At 41.0% G+C, this 20,830-nt stretch overlaps 1 protein-coding gene across 1 annotated transcript in view; it reads right to left on the reverse strand.

Moving 5' to 3' along the window:
• Positions 1-218: 218 nt before the first annotated feature.
• The window catches only part of SOX6 (SRY-box transcription factor 6), a 595,512-nt gene continuing 574,900 nt past the window's right edge, over positions 219-20,830 (reverse strand). The window contains exons 15-17 of the mRNA XM_032881120.1: positions 16,204-16,437; positions 13,408-13,624; positions 219-2,321 (exon numbers count right to left, since the gene is read on the reverse strand). Coding sequence (XP_032737011.1) covers positions 2,018-2,321; positions 13,408-13,624; positions 16,204-16,437 — 755 coding nt within the window. The 3' untranslated portion in view covers positions 219-2,017. The remainder of the gene's footprint in view (positions 2,322-13,407; positions 13,625-16,203; positions 16,438-20,830) is intronic.

Raw genomic sequence — 20,830 nt, forward strand, 5'->3', positions numbered from 1 at the left:
TTAACTGACACTTTCCCATTGAACCACTCTGGGTGAGGCTCCCTCCCCCACCATAGGCAATCAGTCCTGGTTTTAAGAAGGTCAAAATGGCATGGCTGAGCTTCCAGTAGTTAGGAGAGGGGAATGAAACCTCACTGCCTCCCCACCCATGAGCACATCTCCAGAGAAATCCTCCTGTGTCCAGTGCTGTTAACCATGTTCACAGGGAGGCATGCCCCCCCTCCATGTGGCCACCGATGGAGGGAGGGAGCCAGAGGAGCTCACCTGCCGCCCCAGGATTCATCCGTTCCCCAGAGTTAACAGTAGGAACATCCCCTACAGGGAATGTATCTCCCCTCCTTCTCCTTCCCTATGGTTTTCTTTCATTCTCTGGATGTATCATGACTATTTGCCTCTATCTTTGCCTTGAGGCTGTCATGTGGCTTCCTGCAGCCTGGGGATTTTGCAAAAACAAAACAAAACAAAACAAAAACAAAAACAAGAAAAACAAAAACCAAAACTCCCTAGGCGTGCCAGATGGGACAAGGCAACTCAGTGTGGAGATGCCAGTGCATGACAGCATCGCTGTGGCCTCCTCTGTGGCCCACAACCTTGGGCTTTTGTCTCGGCTGTGGACCCTCCTGCCTGGCAGTCACCACTGCTGCCCCTTGCTGCCAAAGGGCATTTAGGGGTAATGCCGCTGATGCAGATCCTACCACTGTTGCTAGACTGTATTAGAGGGGAAGTCTGGCGAAAGACTTGAGGTCCCAGAGAACCTCAGGGGCAGACCTGTTGAAGTGTAAGACTCTACACCTGTATCCAAATACACAGCCCTCCAGCCAGATAGACACTTATGTTTGAAAACAATATAAGTATTTAACAGAATCTTGTTTCAGAAATGCTTCCAGATGCTCTGGGGACATAAAATCACTATGTACACCTTTTCTATGTAGCAGGAGAAGGAGGTGAAAGGGGCTGAAAAGATCTTCAGGGAAGGAGGGTGAAAAACAAGAATTATTAAATTAATGCCACCAACATTTTTTTTCAAATAAATAGTAAGTGGACCCTTGACATTCTGGAATGAATAAATTATTTAAGAGAAAATGTGTTAAGACTGAATGTCAGGGTTAAAAGGCAAAGGGATAATGGATGTAGTGAGAGATGGTCTCAGGCAGAGAAGACCACCACGTGGGTATCTGGTGTGGTGAATGCTCTGGGGCGCGCTCGTTGCGGCGCATCACGCACTGATGGCACGTCAAGAGGCAAACACGATTGGGTACGTGCACTGTGGCAACCTTGTTCTTTCCTTACAATATCTTGTCTCCAGATTCCTGAGTACTTTACCATTTTCTGGAAAAAAAAAAATGTGTGGTTTGCTATTTTATTTTAAGATGCCAAAGATTGTCTAAGACTTCGCAGTGTCTCCTTTAAGACTTCCAAAATATGAAGATTCAAAAGTTCTGAGAAAAGTTTGGCACATTCAGAGTTTAACTCTACACGTGGAAAAATGGAATTCCGAGGCCTTTTGAATATGCTCTACATGCAGCTGCACACGCTGTGGACTTTTCTGTTTCACAATATGAAATCCTCAGTTGTTCTCTCCAATAATTCAGAATAAAAACACATTCACAACCTGTAGGCCGGCACAGCATACCTGAGTGAGAATGTTTAACCCCATCTAAAACAGTAACTTAAACCTTTATCAACATCCAAAAGGGAAAAAAAAAGTAAGACAAAAATATAAGACTTGTAAGACAGCTATGGGTTGAGATAAGTTTTCAAGTCCTGGTGTCTCATATTTAATATGTCTTCACCTAAATTAAAAAAACAACAACAACAACAATAACAATAACGACAAAAACTCAAGTTCATGAAAAATCCGGGAAAACTTAATCTGTCTCACACTTTACGAAACAATTAAGACCATTCTGCTGATGTAATTGTGGAGCCACAAATGCATGCGGGCTCTTTAAGAACTTTTTGTTGGGGGAGGGGAGGTGAAATGTCAAAGTATTTTAATTCAGCAAACAAACACTCCTCAGTTGGCACTGACAGCTTCAGGGGCTTCATTTTCACTGCTATAGTCTGATTTGGGATCATCTTCATAGTCGTCATACATTTCCATTTCATCTTCTCCATTAATCATTTCATTTCCAGCTAGGCTCCCGCCGTCTGTCTTCATACCATAAGTGCTCTGGATGACAGGGAGGCTGGGCTCTGGGCTGGCGGAGGTGCTAGAGCAGTCAGATGTCATCTGAGGTGACGGTGTGGTTGTTGCCATAGTAATAGCACCAGGATACACAACACCTGTTCCTGTGGTGATTGGAATCTGAGGCTGCTGCCTGTATGGATTCAAAAAAATAAAATAAAACAGGGGGAAATCTGTATGTTCTTCCGGGTGGCACTCGAATTCCTCCCCCACACATTCTGAGAGAGGGCTCTGTTTGACATTCTAAGCAAACCACAGAACGGGACAAAGGTGCTCTCCCTGGAGGTCCTGCATGTCGCCCCCGGTTGCTATGGTTGGGCATTAAGCAATACAATGGAGCAACTTATTGATGGTTTTGAAACATAAAAGCAGGGCTCTTACAACATTACATATGGCAAAGGTTGAATAACACTTGGCATTTGAAACCAAGGCTGTAGTCAATTCCAAAAGTTACACGTGACATCATTTTTTAAGATCTCCCAAGACGATAAAAACAAAATAACTGGTAGCGTGAGATATATTTTAGTGACACTGCTGAGCAGGCTCGTGTCTTCAGCTTGGCTCGAGAATTGTACAAAGGGAAGATCAAGATGAGAAGGGATCGAGTATGTCCCAGAGAGTCAGATTTAGCAAAGCATGTATTTGCTATCTATGCAAATATCTACCTATTTCTATGGCTGAACGGGAAGGGACGCTCCTTTAAGGAGCTTCTATTTTCATAATTATGGAAGGAGCATCTTGGATGTCATGACTCCCAAGGCCCTGGCCTGGCACTGGGCTGGAGGAGTCAGGAGTGAAGAGCGGCGAGAGCCCTGCGACTTATCAGAATAACACACATTGCCTCATCCCAGATCCTAGCGGGTGCCAAGACTGGGTCACACCAGATCATTCTGTCATAATGGTACTCTGGTTCAAATAAACTTACCAGACCCTGTATGAAGGTCAGTCTCTCCCTCTAAAGGGAGACATTGCTCTCTGCCTCTCAATTTCCCTTGAAGCATTGTTATTGGTTGAAAGAATTAAAGATCTACAACACCTAGCTCACAGACTATGACTGAAAAAATATTCTCATGGTTGCGATATTTACCAAGCATTCCTCAACCTGAATGGACAATAATTACCATTTAAATTCATTTCAAAGTATCACTGTAACTATCCTCTCTGAACTTCAGTTTCCAAATGTTTATGAGAGCTGGGGTCAGGGAAGTCTTGGAAGGTCCTTTCACCTTTTAATACTCATGACTTCAGGTTGGTCCATCCCTTGAATGGTTCTTACTGACCCTCTACAATATCGTTAAATCTTTCTGTCCACCCCAGTCAGAAAAATATCCCGAATCTATGAAGAAGCAGCTAAGTTACCAGCCATTCTTTGACATTTCTGGAATAATTTTCTCGGAAAGCCCAGCATACCTTCCAGCCTGGTAGAAGGAACAATGATGGGAATGACCTAGACTCACTCGGTGAGATATTGCATGATGCTATCTTTAACTACCTCTTCCAATCCCCAGAAGGGATGATTATGATTCCTTCACCTCTGACTAATACAATATAGCAAATATTTTCATATATATTACCTCATTCAATTAACACAGCAACCCCATGAGGTATTGTCATGCCCAGGTTTCAGATGAAGAAGGTAAGGCCTTGTGTAAAGTCCTGCATTCAACACCCAGCAGAGCCAGCTTTTAAAACTAGGTCACTTGACTTGAATTCTATCACTCTCTCCTCTATAGATATTCAACGGACAAATAGACTATGCTCACTGTGTCTCATAAAAATTCCTGATTCCTATAGATCCTGTCGGTACCCAGTTGGCACTAAGACCTGATATCGATCCGTTCTCTATGAAGCTCATGGTGACTTCTTTATTGCCTGAAGAAGATGATAGAGGAATCTAGACCTGTTCACAGAAACATCTCATAAAATACTAGTTTCCCTCTTAAAGAATCAAATTCTAAAAACAGTATATTCTGCTTCCTAACTTTTGGGCAAATTAACGCAAACTAAATTTCATGCTAGCCTGCCCAAGGCAGTGAATGCCTCATTAAATTTTTTACAGAACTTGGATAATTGCAATAAAAATATTTTTGCCTTAATCACATAATGAGTGTAGAGTAAAAACTTTTATTGCAATATTAACCCATTTTACAGATTTCCCAATTTGGTGAGCTAATCTGTAACATAAACTCTACATTCCATACACTAACTAGCCAATGGTACACTTTCTTTTCATAAAGGACATTCTTTTTTCAGAAAGAATAGATGGTCAGTTTTGTAGTATTTTTTAATCAAACTATCTACATGTATTGGTCTCTTAAATAAATTTTAACTGGGCTCCTATTATGTGCTGGTGATAATCAGCTCAGGTGCTCATGCTCAGATGCTTTCACGTTATCTTCTTTAACCCTCACAATAAGCCTAAGAGGTGAATATTATTTCCCCTCTTTACTGATGAAGTTACCTAATAAGTTTCAGAGAGTTCAAATTGTTTGTCCAAGGCCATAGGAGCATGACAGCCAGGAGCTGAACCCTTCCTTAATGTCACAAATTCTCTACTGGATATCAAGATTAGGGCGAGGAAGGCAAGCTCACATGGTCAGAAAAATACATGGCAATATGGATCAGAATCAAACTCTTCGAAATTGGGCTCCACATACTTCACAATACTTGGACATTAAGCTGGTAGTTGAACACGAAAAACAAACAAATAAAACATGGGTACAACTTACTTTCTGGAGTGAGGCACATGATAGCCGAAAGCCAACTACTGGTGGTAGGGGGATGCCAGACTATGTCACCCACTGACTCCCTGTCTACTTCCTGCCTCATCATTGCCCCTCGTTCCTTAAAGATGTTAGCTCCTGGTTTACTGTCACTCCCTTTCCAACAGTTCTGCCATAATTCTTGATGACTCCTGTCCATGGAGGTGATAATATCGACACCTTGCCATCTCAAGTTCTTGACCTCCTCTCCGCGGTGGTGCTCTGGCCCCCTTCCTGTGTCAGTTGTAACCCCACCCTGATGTCCATTTTAAACATCTCAGTCTATGACCACCACATCTTCTCTTTCTAGTTTTCTTCCTCTGAAACCCCAGTCCAACAATTCTCCCACCCTTTGGGCATCTATAATTCTTGGTTCTTCAACCAATTTTTGCTGTCCCTGTCCCTCCCCCACGTGTCCTGCCTTTACGTCTTTACCCAGGATAAATTCTGTGGTTAGTCACTGTCTCACAGGCACTCTCCCCTCCCTTACAAGGCAAAACTTGAACTCTCTGCCTACTTTTGAGCACTCCCACAGAGCTGAACTGGCTGCAGAAAAAACACACTACCATGCATACATACTAGTCTCGGATTTTTTTGAGCATGAATTTCAAATTAGCCTTCAGTGCTGTTCAGCCCTCATGTTGTACTTTTTCCTATGACACTCCCTCTTCTACTCTCCTAGATAATTATTTCACACCTTCTCAGCTCTCTTCGGATGTCCAACTTCTCCCATATCCTCACTCTCAATTGATGACCTGGCTTTCCATTTCCTGGAGAAATTAGAAATAATCAGACGAAATTTTTCATAAGCTCCCACCAATCACATTTATCCATCTGCCTCTGTCTGTTCTAATTCTCTGCTTGCCTCCCTGTATTTTGAATGAATTTGTAATCCAAAGTAAGGCCAATCCTTTCATTTCTGCACTGAAACTATCTGTTCTCGCTTACGAAGGACCTCTCTCCAGTGACCGTCTCTCCCATCTGCACGATCAATTTTCCCTCTTTCCTGGATCATTCCCATTTGCACATAAATATGCCACAATCTCTCCCACTTTACTTATTTTTTTAAAAAGATTTTATTTATTTATTTGACAGAGAGAGAGATCACAAGTAGGCAGAGAGGCAGGCAGAGAGAGAGGAGGAAGCAGGCTCCGCACTGAGCAGGAAGCCCGATGTGGGGCTCAATCCTAGGACCCTGAGACCACGACCTGAGTCAAAGGCAGAGGCTTAACCCACTGAGTCACCCAGGCGCCCTCTCTCCTACTTCAGAAAAACAAAAACCAACAAAACTCTCTCTTGACTCACATCCCCCTCCAGCTACTGCTCTATTTCTCTATCTCCTTTAAGGCAAAACTCTTTGAAAAACTGTGTAAATTCATTCTCTTCATTTTTTCCACTAAATTCTTAAATCTTCTTCAATTACTCCCAATATTCCACTGAAATACAGCTTGTAAAGGCAATACTACCAGTGAGCTCCATGTTGTTAAGTTCAAGAGTCAGTTCTTGGTCCTCATCTTACTTGATCTATGCCTTTAGCAGCATTCGATACAGTTGGCCATGTTTTGCCTTGCTGAACTGCTTTCTTCGCTGGTCCTCTGTTCTTCTTCCTATCTCATTACCTCTCCTTCTAGCTCCCTGGATGTGCACTCCCTCCTTATCAACCTGACATCTAAACTCTGAACTACCCAAGGATCAGTCCTTGTACCTCGTCTTGCCTCTATCTAAATTCATGCCCTTGGTGAGCTTGTCCATTTTTCATAGCTTGGAATATTATCTAGGTGCTGACAACTCTCAAATTTGTATGTCCAGTAAGCACTACATTCCTAAATTCCAGAGTCATATATGTATATAACTTCTTACTTGATTTGGATATCAAAACAGCATCTCAACCTTACAGATCCAAAAACCAAACTGCTGATCATCGCCATATACCTCTCCTCTCAAGGGCCTTCTGATCTCGGTTAATGATCACTTCATCTTTCTGGCTGCCTGGGTCAATCCTTGGTAACTGTATGTATATCCTTTCAAACCCTATATCCAGTCCATCAGCAAATTCTAGTGGTCCACTGTCAGGAATCCATCCAGAATCCATCTACTTCTTACTACCTCCACCCCTACAAATCTGATCCAGGCTACCACCAACCCTAATCTGGTTTATTGTAAGAGTCTGCCTCCTTATTTCAGCCATCTCCCCTTCAAACAATACTCAAAACCGTAGAGTGATCTTTTTTAAACCTAAATCAGATTGTAATACTCTTCTGCTCATGACCCTTCCGTGCCTTTCCATCTCACTCATGGTCAGATTTCAAGTCTTCACAAAGGCCAAAGGTCCTTTCACAGTTTGACTCCCTATTACCTCTCTGACATCTCTGCCTCTTCCCACCTACCCACTCTTCTCCTACTACTCTAGCCTCGTTAGTTCTTGAACATGCCAATTGCAAGCTTCCCTCCAGACCTCTACAGTGGCTGCTCTTCCTGCCTGATTCCTCTCCCAGAGACCACACAGCTTGCTCCCTCACTCTGCAGGCCTGAGCTGCTCAAGTGGGAGCTGCTCAGTGAGCTTCTGTAGCCGCTCTTCTTAAAATTGCACTCCATCCTCTGACACTCCCTACACTTTCCCTACTTGACTTTATTCTAAGGCACTTACTACTTTTTGATATTTATTTATTCATTGTTGATTGATTGTCTGCCTTACCCCACTGGAATATAAGCTTTACGAGGACAGGCATTTTCACTGATATAGCTCTGGAACTTAGACAATGCCTGGAACACAGTATGCACATTTCATACTGCATACATGCAACGAATGAATGAATGAACAAATGAATGAACGAACTAGTGAATGGAGGGGGACAAATAAAAAAAGCTGGGTAACCTATCTGAGAGAAGAAAAGACTTAATGAGACTAGACATATGCGAGGGAAGATAGTGGAGAAGGAATGTGACTATAACCATCTTTAAATGCTTGAATGTCTTTATAAAGAAGGAAGAGACTTGCTCTAGAAAAGGGGCCAAAGAAGAGGATTAGAATTAACCAACCAAGTAGCAGAAAGATAGATCGCCACTCAGTGAAAAGAACTTTCTAGCATTAGGACATGCCCACAGAGAAACTAGCTCCCTTGGGAAGTGGTAAGCTCTCTAGCCCTAGAGTAGTCCAAGCAGAACTCAGTGAGGCTCCTACAGCAGTTGGCTACTTGAAGTATATTACTTCTGAGGCCACTTCTAAGTTACCGCTGATTCTGTGGACACAAAATCATAAGCTAACAATCATGCTGGCCTTGCTTTCCCATTGTTACCAGCATAATAAAAGACTGAAAAATCAAGTGAGCGTGGCTAATTATAGTTGCCAAATCATGGCTTTCAAGGGTTTCCAAAATATTGCTCCGCCCTACCTCTCTTACTTTTCTTTACTGCCAGGACTAACCTCTAGGTTAGCTTCATTTTTAAACTATTGAACATTTCTGCATTGCCCTTCATGTGTTCCTGGCTCTTCTTCCTGCTAAAATAGGAATCTTGACCTCAACGTCCACCAGCCTGACCCTACTCAAACCTCAAGACCCCTTCCTCCAGGATGACCTATGGTTAGTCCTAGTGCATAGCAAGCTCTCTTCCCCTGAGCTTTGCTTGCTCTCACCTACAAAATCAGAATTAGTAGTTCACTACAGATTATGTGCAGCACTATGTGGTGTAGTCTCTCTTCTCTCTGTGTACATGTATGTATAACAAACTGTTATTTGCTAATATGTTTATATATGCATCTGGTTTCTCTGACTAGAACACTCTCTGAAAGCTCATTGTGTACAGAATTAATGCCTCATGTCCTATATTAATTTAGTACAGTGCTGGGCACCTCACTGGTTTCAAATAAGTCCTTACCAATTGACGGACCAATCAATTAACAAAATGGAAAATCCAGCCAGCAGGCTCAAGCTTTGTCTATCAGAAAATACTTTCCTGAAAAGCATTTTTCCTTCCTTTACAGATCAATTGCAAAGTCAAAATTCAAACACTGCAGGTTTCACAAACAGGAATAGCTGGCAAGTATTGGGCTTTACAAATAACGCATGCGGACACCAAAACAAAAGTTGTAGATGTTTGTGAAGGTATACGGATGTGGTGGATATGAGCAGAGATGGCTGAGTACCCCTCCTCCCAGGCCCAGCAAAGGGTAAAGCCAACCCCGATAGAGCTCAGCATTATTGCGTGGCTTCCAAATCACAGGAATGTTCCTGGAATATCGTCTAGCTTCACCAATTGCAAAAAACCCCCATGTATTAATTGGGCAAATCCCCCTTGTTTGCTGTTCTTTCAGACCTTTACAGCCTCTATAAATGAAGACAATGAAGTCCGTTTCATTAGGAGATAAGCCTACACGTCGTACATCTCTGTAGTTAATACTGCAGTAAGAAGTGGAAAGAATAGCAATCTTTTTATATTGCCTGTTAGAAACCCTAATCTGGCTTTCTCTATAGGAGGACAATACTGAAAATTGTACAGCCAGCCTATGCTAATCAATTATATTTATAAGTACGTCATAGGTTTGATTCAACCTCTTTCGGATTAAGATCAAAATGGCAAATGTTCAAATCCCTTCTAGCATAAGGCACTAGAATATAATTCTTTTATAATATGAGATACATACATGCCAGGTAGCATTATTTTTCTAGAATAATAATATTTGCTCTGATTCAGGGCTTCCTATGTGCCAGACATTGTTTTTAGCACTTTAGATAGATCAAGCTATTCAATCTTCAGAAGGGCCCCATGTGGTAGGTATTATGGTCAGCTCTCCATTCTATTTATGAGGAAACTGAGGGGCAGAGAGTTTGAATAAGTTTCCCAAGGGCAAGTGGAGACTTCAGAGGAATAACGATTGCTGTGCATTAGTTGCTGAACCTAGGAAGAAGCAGATCTGGTATTTGAGACAGAACAGTCTGGTTCTAGAATTGGTGTCCATAAGCACTGCACTACATAACCTCTAAGGAGTTTGTAGGCTCTAAGTGAGGGACGTGTGTACGGGTGGAAAGGTCACATGGCTTGCCTTCACGTAAGCCTGGTTTAAACCTCAGCTCTGCAATTTACTAACTGTGTGGCCTTGGACAAATTATTTAACATCACTGAACCCTTTGTTTTTCAACCCCATAGTGAGGATGATACTGCTTATCTTGTAAATTGGTTGTATTTGCAAAGATCTATATAAATCACTTATCACAGTATATAGTATAAAGTAAGTATTCAATAATTTACTGTTATTATTCAAAAAGTAGCCCAAGATTTGATATTTTATAGCACCTGCATAATCCTCTATGCGTTCACAGGTAAGTTATTGAATAAACTTCAAATAAGTGGAAGTACATTGGGCCAGAATTCTTTAGGAAAAGACAATGATGTAGCTACATGTGCCCTAATTTCTACATTAATAGTACTCATTGAAATTATTAAAAGTTCTAATACTTAACCTGTTGATCAAAGGGGTTAAGTCTAAGGTAAGAGCTAATGTTATTCCATTTCATATTATTGGTAAATTTATTTCATAATAGCCGAGTGAAAAAAAATCTAGCTCAATGAACTTTTAGTTGTATTGTCAGTAAAATGCACGACAATGCTGAGCAATATATGTAATTTTATTGGCTCGAAAGTTATGCATGTCTTTTCAAAATCAGCTATAAAAATTGATCTCACCCCCATTCCCTCAAGAAGTCAATAGCAATCTTTGAATTTCTTGTTTCTTTTCCCTCTTGTAATAACCTCACATCTAATGAAGATGAATTTCCAAAGATGAACCTCAGGGAGTTAATAATCTATCAAACACAACTATTTAAAAGAGAATACGAATCCTTAAGTAGAAATAATACCTGGCTTTGGGTTGCAAATATTACCAAAGCTGCGCAGAAGGAAATACTCAGCATTGAAAATTAAAGAACAAGACATTCTGGTCATTGCCTACATCTCTGTAGCCCCCCTCCACAGTCCAAAATGACCCTTCTATGAAGGATCCCCTACGTTACCAGGAACAGGATCCTTTGTCTCTAAAGGCCAAAGCTGCTTTAATGCCATCACGTACCACAACCAAAGGTCCTGGGAGCCCTTTTCCAAGTTAGCACAGCTGTGCTCTTAAGTGTGCCAGAATGGGGTGATGAGGCATATTTTGAGGCAGCTGTGGTAAGGACAACTCCTCAGTTGTTAGGCATGATGGAGGCAGAGACCTGGATTTAAACCTTTATCGTTTCTCACTTTTTGGCAGCCACAGGACCTTGATTTCTTTATCTTATTTGGAGGATTACGTGACTTGTAGATCTAAAATGTCTAGTGTACAGGATACAGTAGACAATAAATGATAGATGTTGAGTTGTTTTAATGTTTCAAAAATTTGACAGGGGTTGTCATGTGTTGGGTATTTTGATCCATGTACCCTCAGGTAAGGGGAAATAAGTCAAATAGAACTACTGCATCTCATATTTTCAAATAAGTATCAGGGAACTAAAATGGTACTTCTGACAGCCTTCCAGACTATGGCAAAAGAGACCCATTGTGTATCGTTAGGTACACAGAGACACGGCATGAAAAAAGAGGGGGAATCACAAAGGATCTCAAACTTAAACTCTGATTCTCTGCTCAAAGGAGATTATATAAGTCTCAGAGACAGGATTAAAAGAAGACATCATCACCCAGTTAAAATAAGTGTGTATTTTGTTTCATGTGACTATGCTTCTCAAAGGGCACTATGAATCGGTATTTTTCATAAATCATCTAAATCGCCAGCAAATAGCCTTCTGATACTGCATTGTACTTCTGGTGTTAAAGCATTATTTTTAAAAATGCAAACATTTATAATACAGAAGAATTTGATAAACCTAGTATGGCACGGCTTCCTCTGTTCATAGAGTAGGATTCTCAAATAACAAAGTGACTTAAGCCTCCCTTTGCCTCGAAATAGTTCTGCCACGGTGTAAAGAAACCCATTGACTATCTGGTATAACCTAAAATATAGTTTTATTGTGATAGCAAATCCATATTTAATAGTAAGGATAAGGATAAAAACTCACCTTTATTGATCATGTACTAAGCGCTTTGAAAGTACTTCAAAAAGCAATGCCTCACTGAATGCTCTCAACCATTGTACGAGACAGGTACTGTTATTTATTCCATCTCGTACATGAGGAAAGAGAGGCTCAGAGAAGCTCAGTAACTTGCCCAGGTGGGTGGCACAGTGCTTGAACCTGAGCAGTCAAGCTCTGGAGCCCACGCTCCTCCGCAGTACTCTCTAGGGTAGGGCACAGATTCATGACCCAGACTGCTTTCATTGGCCTTTCTTTTTCTTATTCTATTTACTATTCCAAATTAATTTTATGCTTCTAAACATAGGCTTCTGAAACCAACTTTTTATTTTGTGGATTTTTTTTTTTTTTTTTTTTTTTTAGTGTCCTTAAAAATAAACAGCTCTTTACTTTTGCTCTAAGGTACATGTTTTCCTCACCTGCAGGGGCAGCTGTCCCATTCCCCCACCATATAATAGCCCCTCGGTGCTCCCCCGGTTAACAGCAAATCCAGATGCCTTTTCACTCACTGCTCTCTCTTCAGGCCTATCCCAAGCATCTCCCCAATCGGATTGCAGCTGCCTCAGGCCAGGGCCTCCAGAAAGGTCCTCTGGTTTGTCAACCTCCTGGGCTTCTTGGCCTGGGCCTGCTGGAACCGACAGGCATTTGCACCCCCACTTATCCCAACTGCTGTGGTTACAAGGGGCCTCTTTTCAATGCAGACAGCCAGTCAGCCAAGTCGAAATTTATACCAGAAATCTATTACCTAATTTTTAAACAAAATGACATGAAATCAGACTTGAAGATATCAAAAACATGTCTAGTTTCTGATTTAAGCAAGAAAATCCACATTGTTATTGCTTCCACCACAGAATAATTTACTGCAACAGGAGTTCTGGATCTTAGGCCAAAAATGAGGTCCTCTAACCAATGTCAAGGCCAATTATCTTGTGGTAGATCCCACAACAAAAGCAGACTATTGTGATTAGAATCAGAAGCACCACCCAGAGAAGCTGGAAAGCTTCTGGGGATTTCTTAAGTTAGTTTTTATTCTTTCTCCCTGCATGTCTGCTTAAATAAACTACCAGCAACTTTGTGTGTGGGCACGGAACATCTTAGATTAGTCTGGGAGACAAGGAGAGGGCGACCAGGTTTGTTTTGAGCTGTTGAGCAGGAGCCAGGCTGCGAGACCGTGTGTGTGTGTGTGTGTGTGTGTGTATACACACATATATATGTGTGTGTATATATATATATATATATATATATATAAAACACTGCAAAGATCACCACAGCCAAGCCCCTGGGTAGGTCTTGACCTCCTCCCTTCCCTGATCTCCTTCCCAACCACATTGCCGGTAGCCAGCCTGCGGTTTCCTACCGGGAAGGGAAAGCCCAGGTGGCCACGTTCGGGAACACTCACCCCACGGTAAAGAACTGCCTCATCTCCTGCCTCCGAGACCTCATCAGCTGCTTGTACTCCCCGATTCGGAGCTTTTTGCCATCAACAATGCAGGTGCGTTTCGGTCGAGGTTTGTATTTATAGTTCGGGTACTTCTCTAAGTGGATCTTGCTTAGCCGGGCCTGCTCTTCATAATAAGGTTGCTTCTCTTGGTTGGACATGGATTTCCAGCGAGACCCTAAACATAAAAATAGCCTTCAGTACCCGAGTGGTCAGGGCCCCATGTTGGTGGCGAATACCGTATACACCTTCCCACGGCTTCGCTCGCGGGCGCTCTGTGTAGCCCCTGCCAACACACACCACAGAGCCTCCCAAGTAGTCTTTCATAGACGCAAAAAGCAAAAGATAACTTCGCATGTGATACATTTATTACATTATTTCTGTCGATAACTTAAAGCTGGTGCTACAAAAGACGTATCATTTTAAAACACATCTCTTCTGCTTAAAGATCACCTCCTGTGCCAAGGTCCTTCCCCGGTTATCGATCTGTCTTTCTCTCTCAAGGGGTGAAAAACCTACACTTCCAACGGGGACTCTCAAGGCTGATGGGATTCTCAGGAAAAGCTCTCCTGGTTGCAGAGATTCAAACATCTCCCACCCTTGTCCAAGCAGCTTTAGGGAGGCTACTCTGTGATAAGATGTCAGTAGATGCAGCTATCCTTCCGTATATAAAAGACCCCTGTGGACACCGTCGCCCCCGGCCCCGGGGTAATTAAAAAGCCTAAACCCTACCTAAGAAGTTCTAGCTTTCGAGCCGGAAGCTACAGTTGGAATTATATACACCATCTTCAAGTACTATAAACGTTCATTTAAACCTGTACCAGTGACAGCACAAAAATTTTTAATGTGGTTTATAGAGGAAGAAGGAAAAGTATTCACTTCTCTAATATTGTTTATAAGGAATTATCTAAACACTTGACGAAGAAGGGATGTGTTTTTTTACATGTATCAAATTGCATTTTTGTGTCTCGCTGGTGAATAAAGCGGTAACAGCTGTGCTGACTGGATGTTAGCTATTCTTCAGTGGAGATTTTTCATACATAAACAAATGGAAAGTTGTGCAAATATTCTCTGTAGCCAGCAATATCCTGGTCTGCTTTAATAGCACATCCATCCCTGTTCTTTCCTGATTGTTGTGCAAAAGTTGTGTAGACAGTCTATGCAGATCGGCTTCTCTGGGTTCCGCTGACTCCCAGTAGCTTAAAGCCCAGTTTAACAGAGGATTCTTGGTGCTCTTGAAATACTTGTGCTTTAAAGTGTATATTTTCATGAATACACTTACTATATTCTTAATAAGTTTTTTCACAGAACGCACACCAATAATATAGATTCCCCACAGCTGCCAAAATGGAAACAGAGAGGTTCTGTGCCCATATGAGAGTCTACTCATGCTGCTATTAAAATGGCCAAAAAAAGGGGAAAAAAGAAAATTTCAAAGTTAAGTTCAAATTTCAAGGACAGAGGAACACTGATTTTCTTTTAAATGTCTATTAACTAGAATAAAAATTTAATATATCTATGAGGAGCTTTTTGGTTTGAAAGGTACTTAAGTTGAAAAGGAATAACACTATCCCAGATCATATCTCAGAATCTCTAAAAATAACACCCCGTTTAATTGGGATGACATTTAGTATCCATCTTTAAATTCAAAAATCAAAAGGGAACAACTTATTTTTTCTTAACATTTCACCACCATTTGATCTTATGTATGTTTTAAATTTTCTTAGAGGTTACTGCTTCCCCATGTCTCAGAATCAAGTTAAATTATTTATACAGTGACAGAACATGTGTATTTGTGTATGTCCAGATCACCGATATTTACTAAGGTTAAATATTTATTGCTTTTGAACAAAACATTTAAAAAACGAAAACCACAGTTTAAGTCTCTAATGTTTTTCAGCTTTTTAAATGGCTTCTTTTGAGATTTTGTCACATCGTGACAGCTTAAATAGAACAGTGCCTTCTGTGTTTTTTCTTTTTAAAGAGGAAACATGTTGACGGTAATGCTACATGTTGAATAAAATATGTTCAATATGTTGAACACAAGAATTCCAAACTGTATCATCTGCACCAGGCAAGCTTTACTCTCAGAGAATGAGGCTTTGGTTTAATCCTGAGAAGCAGGAGAATCACTCTGGCAACTGACCACAAAATGGGCCTCTGCCCTGTGGTCTGTGTGTTCAAGTCTCTGCTCTAAAATCTGAACTAGTCATATCTTATTAAAGTATATGCAGTTTCATTCTATGAGTTTTAAAGTGATCATTCGAGGCCCTGTTCAACACTCCAGGAATTGCACACGATTTGGGGGCTCACCCCAGTTCCTGGTGAGAACCCAAGAACACTAAAGCAGAAAACTGTAGCATCTGTGCACCTTTCTGAGGTTACGTAGCAACTTAGGGATTGAAGAAGGCTGAATAAGAGGAGATCGAGCTTGTCTCCATGGTTCCTGTTTAGCGGTGACCTCTCTGAGTTGCCAAATTCACAGCATATAACAGACTGTAAATAATTTTGTCTCTACAGTAAGTTTTTAGTCAGTCCTTCCCCAGCACCCGGGGACCTGTAACCCTTAAACCTAAATGCCAGGCTGCGGGATGGGGGACCCAGAGATGATAACCAAGACTCCCGAGGCAGCCCGCTGAGCTACATCCAACGTCTGCAAACCACAGTCTCCCTCAGGGCTCAGGGGACGCCCCTGTTTACCACTCTCGGGGCTCAGGGGAAGGCGGGTAGAAGGTCAGCATCAGAGACTGCACTCACCTAAGATTTTGCTAATGTTGGAGTTATGCATGTCGGGGAAGGCCTGAAGGATTTTCCTCCTCTCATCCTTCGCCCAAACCATGAAAGCATTCATTGGTCGCTTGATGTGTGGCTCGCTGCTGGCCCTGCTGCGGGCATCCCTGTAGACTCGTGCTTCAGCCACAGTGGCGCCTCCTGTTGGCCAACAATAATACTGCTGTAGTTTAGCTGCAGAGCCATTCATTGCTTTGCTTCCTGTAATGTCAGGGCAGGAAGAACAAGACAGGTGCAAAGCATTATTATCTGAGTAACGTAACACAGCTTGTGCCTGCTTCGGCCAGTTTCCCTAGGCCCTTCTCTGCTCTTTAAGTGACCTCTTGGGAGAAGATGGTTTCAAATGACGATTCTACAGGCCCTTCTGATGGAGGCCTCAAAGACACACAGGGAAGAATTAATTCTGCATGTTTTATACACCTGTACATTCTTGCTACAGTCAGTTGCCGGGGTTGGTTTGGCATCGACTGGCATTATTTTATTAACCTTTCCTGCTGCGGGTCCTCCCTTCAAAAGCAGGCTCCCACCTATCATTTTAGCCTCATTTGCCAAAAATTGCCGCACTTCAGACTATCTCTTTACCTCAAATAGAATACTTTCACGCAGTACTACGCCTTGTCCCTTGCTCCTCTCAGTGCCCGGAAGCCCCTTCTCCTCATTCTTCATGAAATGCAAACAAGTCCCACTCATCCTTCAAGGCCTGTTCCAAATGTGGTGTTTCACGAATTAATTAATTCGATACAAAATATTAACTGAGCAATTACTATGAGTTAGGCATTATGCCAGGGCTTAGGGAGGCAAAGGCAAATAAAACAGACTCTGCTTTTAGGGAGCACACAGAACAGAGGGGCTACAGACCCCAGGCAATTATCACAGAGTGTACGATCAGTGCTACAATATTGAAGTGAACAGGGTGCCAAGAGGGCATCAGACAAGAGAGTCAGCAGAGGCGATGTCTAAGCTGTGTTGTGGAGGATGAATAAAGATCAGCACGTGAATAGAGGAGGGCTGTAAAGACAGATGGGAAGGGTAATTCAGGCCATAGGAACAGCATTTGCAATGATGTTCCCCGGGCTATATTCATTCCTCTTTCTTTTATGCTACATGCTCCAAAGTAATTACTTGTTTATGGGACTATCTCTCTCTGATCTTTCCACTCCATCCTCAGGAATATGAAACCCCTAAAGTTGGTGTTTATGTTGTACTCATTCTTGTATCCCCAGGATTTCCCATGTAATAGATATTCAATAAATATTTATTAAGTAAAAGATTGGTTTTCAACTTCTATGCAAACTAGTAGACTAAAAGGCATTTATTTCAAGGGTCCTGATATGTTTTTCTGCTGTTTAAGAGTCATTCTTTAATGTTTCCCTACGTAACTACACCTAAATCTCTGACATTTTATCATTTCCGAAGAGGTGACTCCGGCTAGTAACATACTAGATTGAAATCCCTTTGAGAATATGGCAAGAACTGGCTCTCGTTCACTGCTGTATCCCTACGTTCTAGTAAAGCACTTGGCATATAGAGTTTTAATTATAAACTATGTTAAATTAGTGAATGATGGGACAGATGAATGAATAAATGAAACATTTTCAGGGACCCTACTAGCGTGACACACGAAGCATGCTTTGCAATGTGGCATCTACTAAATAACCCCCCCGCGATAGATTGAGAAACTTCTATAGCTAAACGTAAAGTGGTTGGACTGATGGCGTCAGCCAGGATTTCTGCTGCATAAACAGGAAAGCCTACTCCTAAAAGTTTAGAAGCAAAATATACATTAAAACCAACATTTCCACTTTCTGGAAAAAGTAAAGCCTTTCAGCTCAGTGGAGTGATTATACAGGAACAACATGACCCAATCAATCTCTGGCCCTTCTACTCTATTTCTAGATACCTTGATTAAGTAGAAATTTGTTTGTGTCAGAGCTAGTAATAAATTAGAACATTAAAGTGCACTATTATTTGACAAATATGATCATCATTTATAGCAAACAAAAGACAGGATAAAAGGGCCCAACCGGCTAATATTATCAATTCTTTTCTAAACATGAAAGAGGGCAGAGGGGCCACTATTTGAAAAACATGCAAAAATAATATATTTTATAAACATCCCTTCTTTTAGGCCTACTAGACAGAATGATCCCTTACATGAAAAGTCTCAGACCCCAAGATGCATAACTAATCTGCTACCTTTTTGCCACCATACCCACAGTACATTAATTTCATTTAAAATGCACTGACCATACAGGATAAATTGATTTCACTTTATATGGGTTTGACAGCCATGTTTATTGTGCAGTGAAATGTAGTGTAGCTTCCAGCTGACAATATCCATCAACACAGGGCAATATGCTGACTGCTGGGCCAGATGAAGGAATACATTACTCTGGAAGTGAAACACTCATTCAGATACGACAGTGTCTTCTCCTGAGGATCACCACGGTAATTTATGATGCCCTCAGTGCCATTACTTTACAACTGACATGGATTCAGCAATTTATATACTTGCATGCATACACATAAAAGGAGACAGGCTTGTGGAGAATGTCAGATGCAAAAACATTTCAATATTATTCTAAGTTAACTACTATGCCACAGGTGATTAACATTTGAGATCTGCTTTTACTGTCCTAGCTTTCTCTCCACCTCCAGCAAAACCAAATAGTCGACTTCTATTTATTTATTCATTTAAAAGATGTATTTCATTGTGATGCGAAGTTTTACTCTTCTATGGACTGATAGAAATCATGGTGGATTTTTAGCCCCTAACTTTAGACCCTGATTCTCCCAGACATGTCTTACATAGGTTCTATCTCTCTCTCTCATTCATACTTCAGTCTTAATATATCCTCCCTATTCTCTTCTATCCCACTAAATTCTACCCTTTTTCCAAGGGACAGACTCAGGTCTCACCCCACCAAGTACCCTATATTGGCCTTGCCCCTTTCTCCCATAGTACATATGGTCTATGTGACACTGACCGTGAATTAATTACATAGGACTCACAACAAATGTTCCCATAAATTTAGAAATTCAAGCACAATACAAAGTATAAAAATGTGAATTAGGAAATGGAAAATAGAAACACCCCAAGTGCATTTTTTTTTTTTTTTGCCTCCTCTCCTCTCTTCCAAAGAAAGTCAAGTGGAAAATGAATGGGGACATCCTGACCTAAACTAGGACTGTTATATCAGCAAACCACGAGTTGAAGAGAGGCTTATCCAGGGAGGCCAAGGTTTGAAACCACTTTTAAACCAGATCTGATATCTGATCAGAGTCAGAATTTTAAGGACATATTGAAGGCACTAAACCAAAAGAATATTTAGAAAGTGTTCCTTAGCTTCCCTAAACTTTGCTTCATGAAACAAAATGGTTAAGGAATTATTGTTGCAGCAGTAGAAATACATATGACTGGATAGGTGTGTATAAATTCAGAAGTTTTAAAATGAAGATTGTATATTATGTAAGCCTTTTTAAACACCTAAGGAAAATTCTATAGAATAACACAGAATTATTTTCAAAAGGTGTGCTATTAGTCTAAATAGTTGAAGCCTAAAATCCACCTTCTGTTATAATTAAAATCTATATCTCTAGTGTGACTTCAACCTGCTTCATTCATTTTTAAAAATAACACCAAGTTAAAAAAAAAAAAAGTACTTTATTCTAAAATAGCCAATGCTCTGTGTCAGAATCCAGAATTGTCCTAGGGAATGTCTCCCAATTCTATGAAGCAACCTCTTTTACTTTTAAGAGCAGAGGACTCATCTGTGAGTTCATTATTCACAATATAGTTCCTCACAGAAAGCAGTTTGAAGGAGCTTAGACCCAAAGCTTTATACCTAAAAACTACTGCTTTCAGACTGACCTAAGAGTCTTTCATTACAAGCGGTAGTAATCCTAAATGACAGTTACTGGAAGGCCAGGAGGCCAACACCGCCACAATAGGCACCATGGGAAAGCAGTATTCCCTGCACTCCAGGAATTCCTGCTCCCTTCAGCTTTGCCAGGGGGCTTGGTTTGATTAATTCATCCTTTGTCTCCCCATATCATAGTCTGGGTAAAGGCAAACTTTCAGTTAGACAAAGTAAGATAGTCCATGGGGAGAAAATAGAAATTGCCAAGGCAAAGACTTCCTTAGAAATCTGTGATTTAAATGATTTAAAGAGAAGACAGAAAGTTGAGTTTTTCCAGGTGGGTTGGAAAGAAGGCCAGTGTAACCATCATAGACTATGGCAATGATCCTGAACTAATCCTAGAGAGGCCCCCTTCCTGGGTAAATTCCAAGGGTTATGTTAGTGAATGAGTAAGTGTTTGGTATGTGTATATATATAAAGTTCTCCCTAAGGAAGAAATTTGGCTAATTCTATAATGTGCCTAGTAATCACTTATTTATGCACTAATTCAGCAAATACTTCTGACACATTTCAGATAGACCCAAACTTGTGATTGGGTATACAAAGAATGATAACACATGTGCCTTTTTTTAAAAGAGGGATTTGGTTTAGTGAGGGAAATGGACTCATAAATAGAAAATTACAAAACAGTATAAGTGCCCACAAAGGTAATTTTAAAATACTATGAAAGCAGA

This window comes from Lontra canadensis, unplaced genomic scaffold, assembly GCF_010015895.1.
Source record: "Lontra canadensis isolate GAN:19392208 unplaced genomic scaffold, GSC_riverotter_1.0 scaffold74, whole genome shotgun sequence".
Lineage (NCBI taxonomy): Eukaryota > Metazoa > Chordata > Mammalia > Carnivora > Mustelidae > Lontra > Lontra canadensis.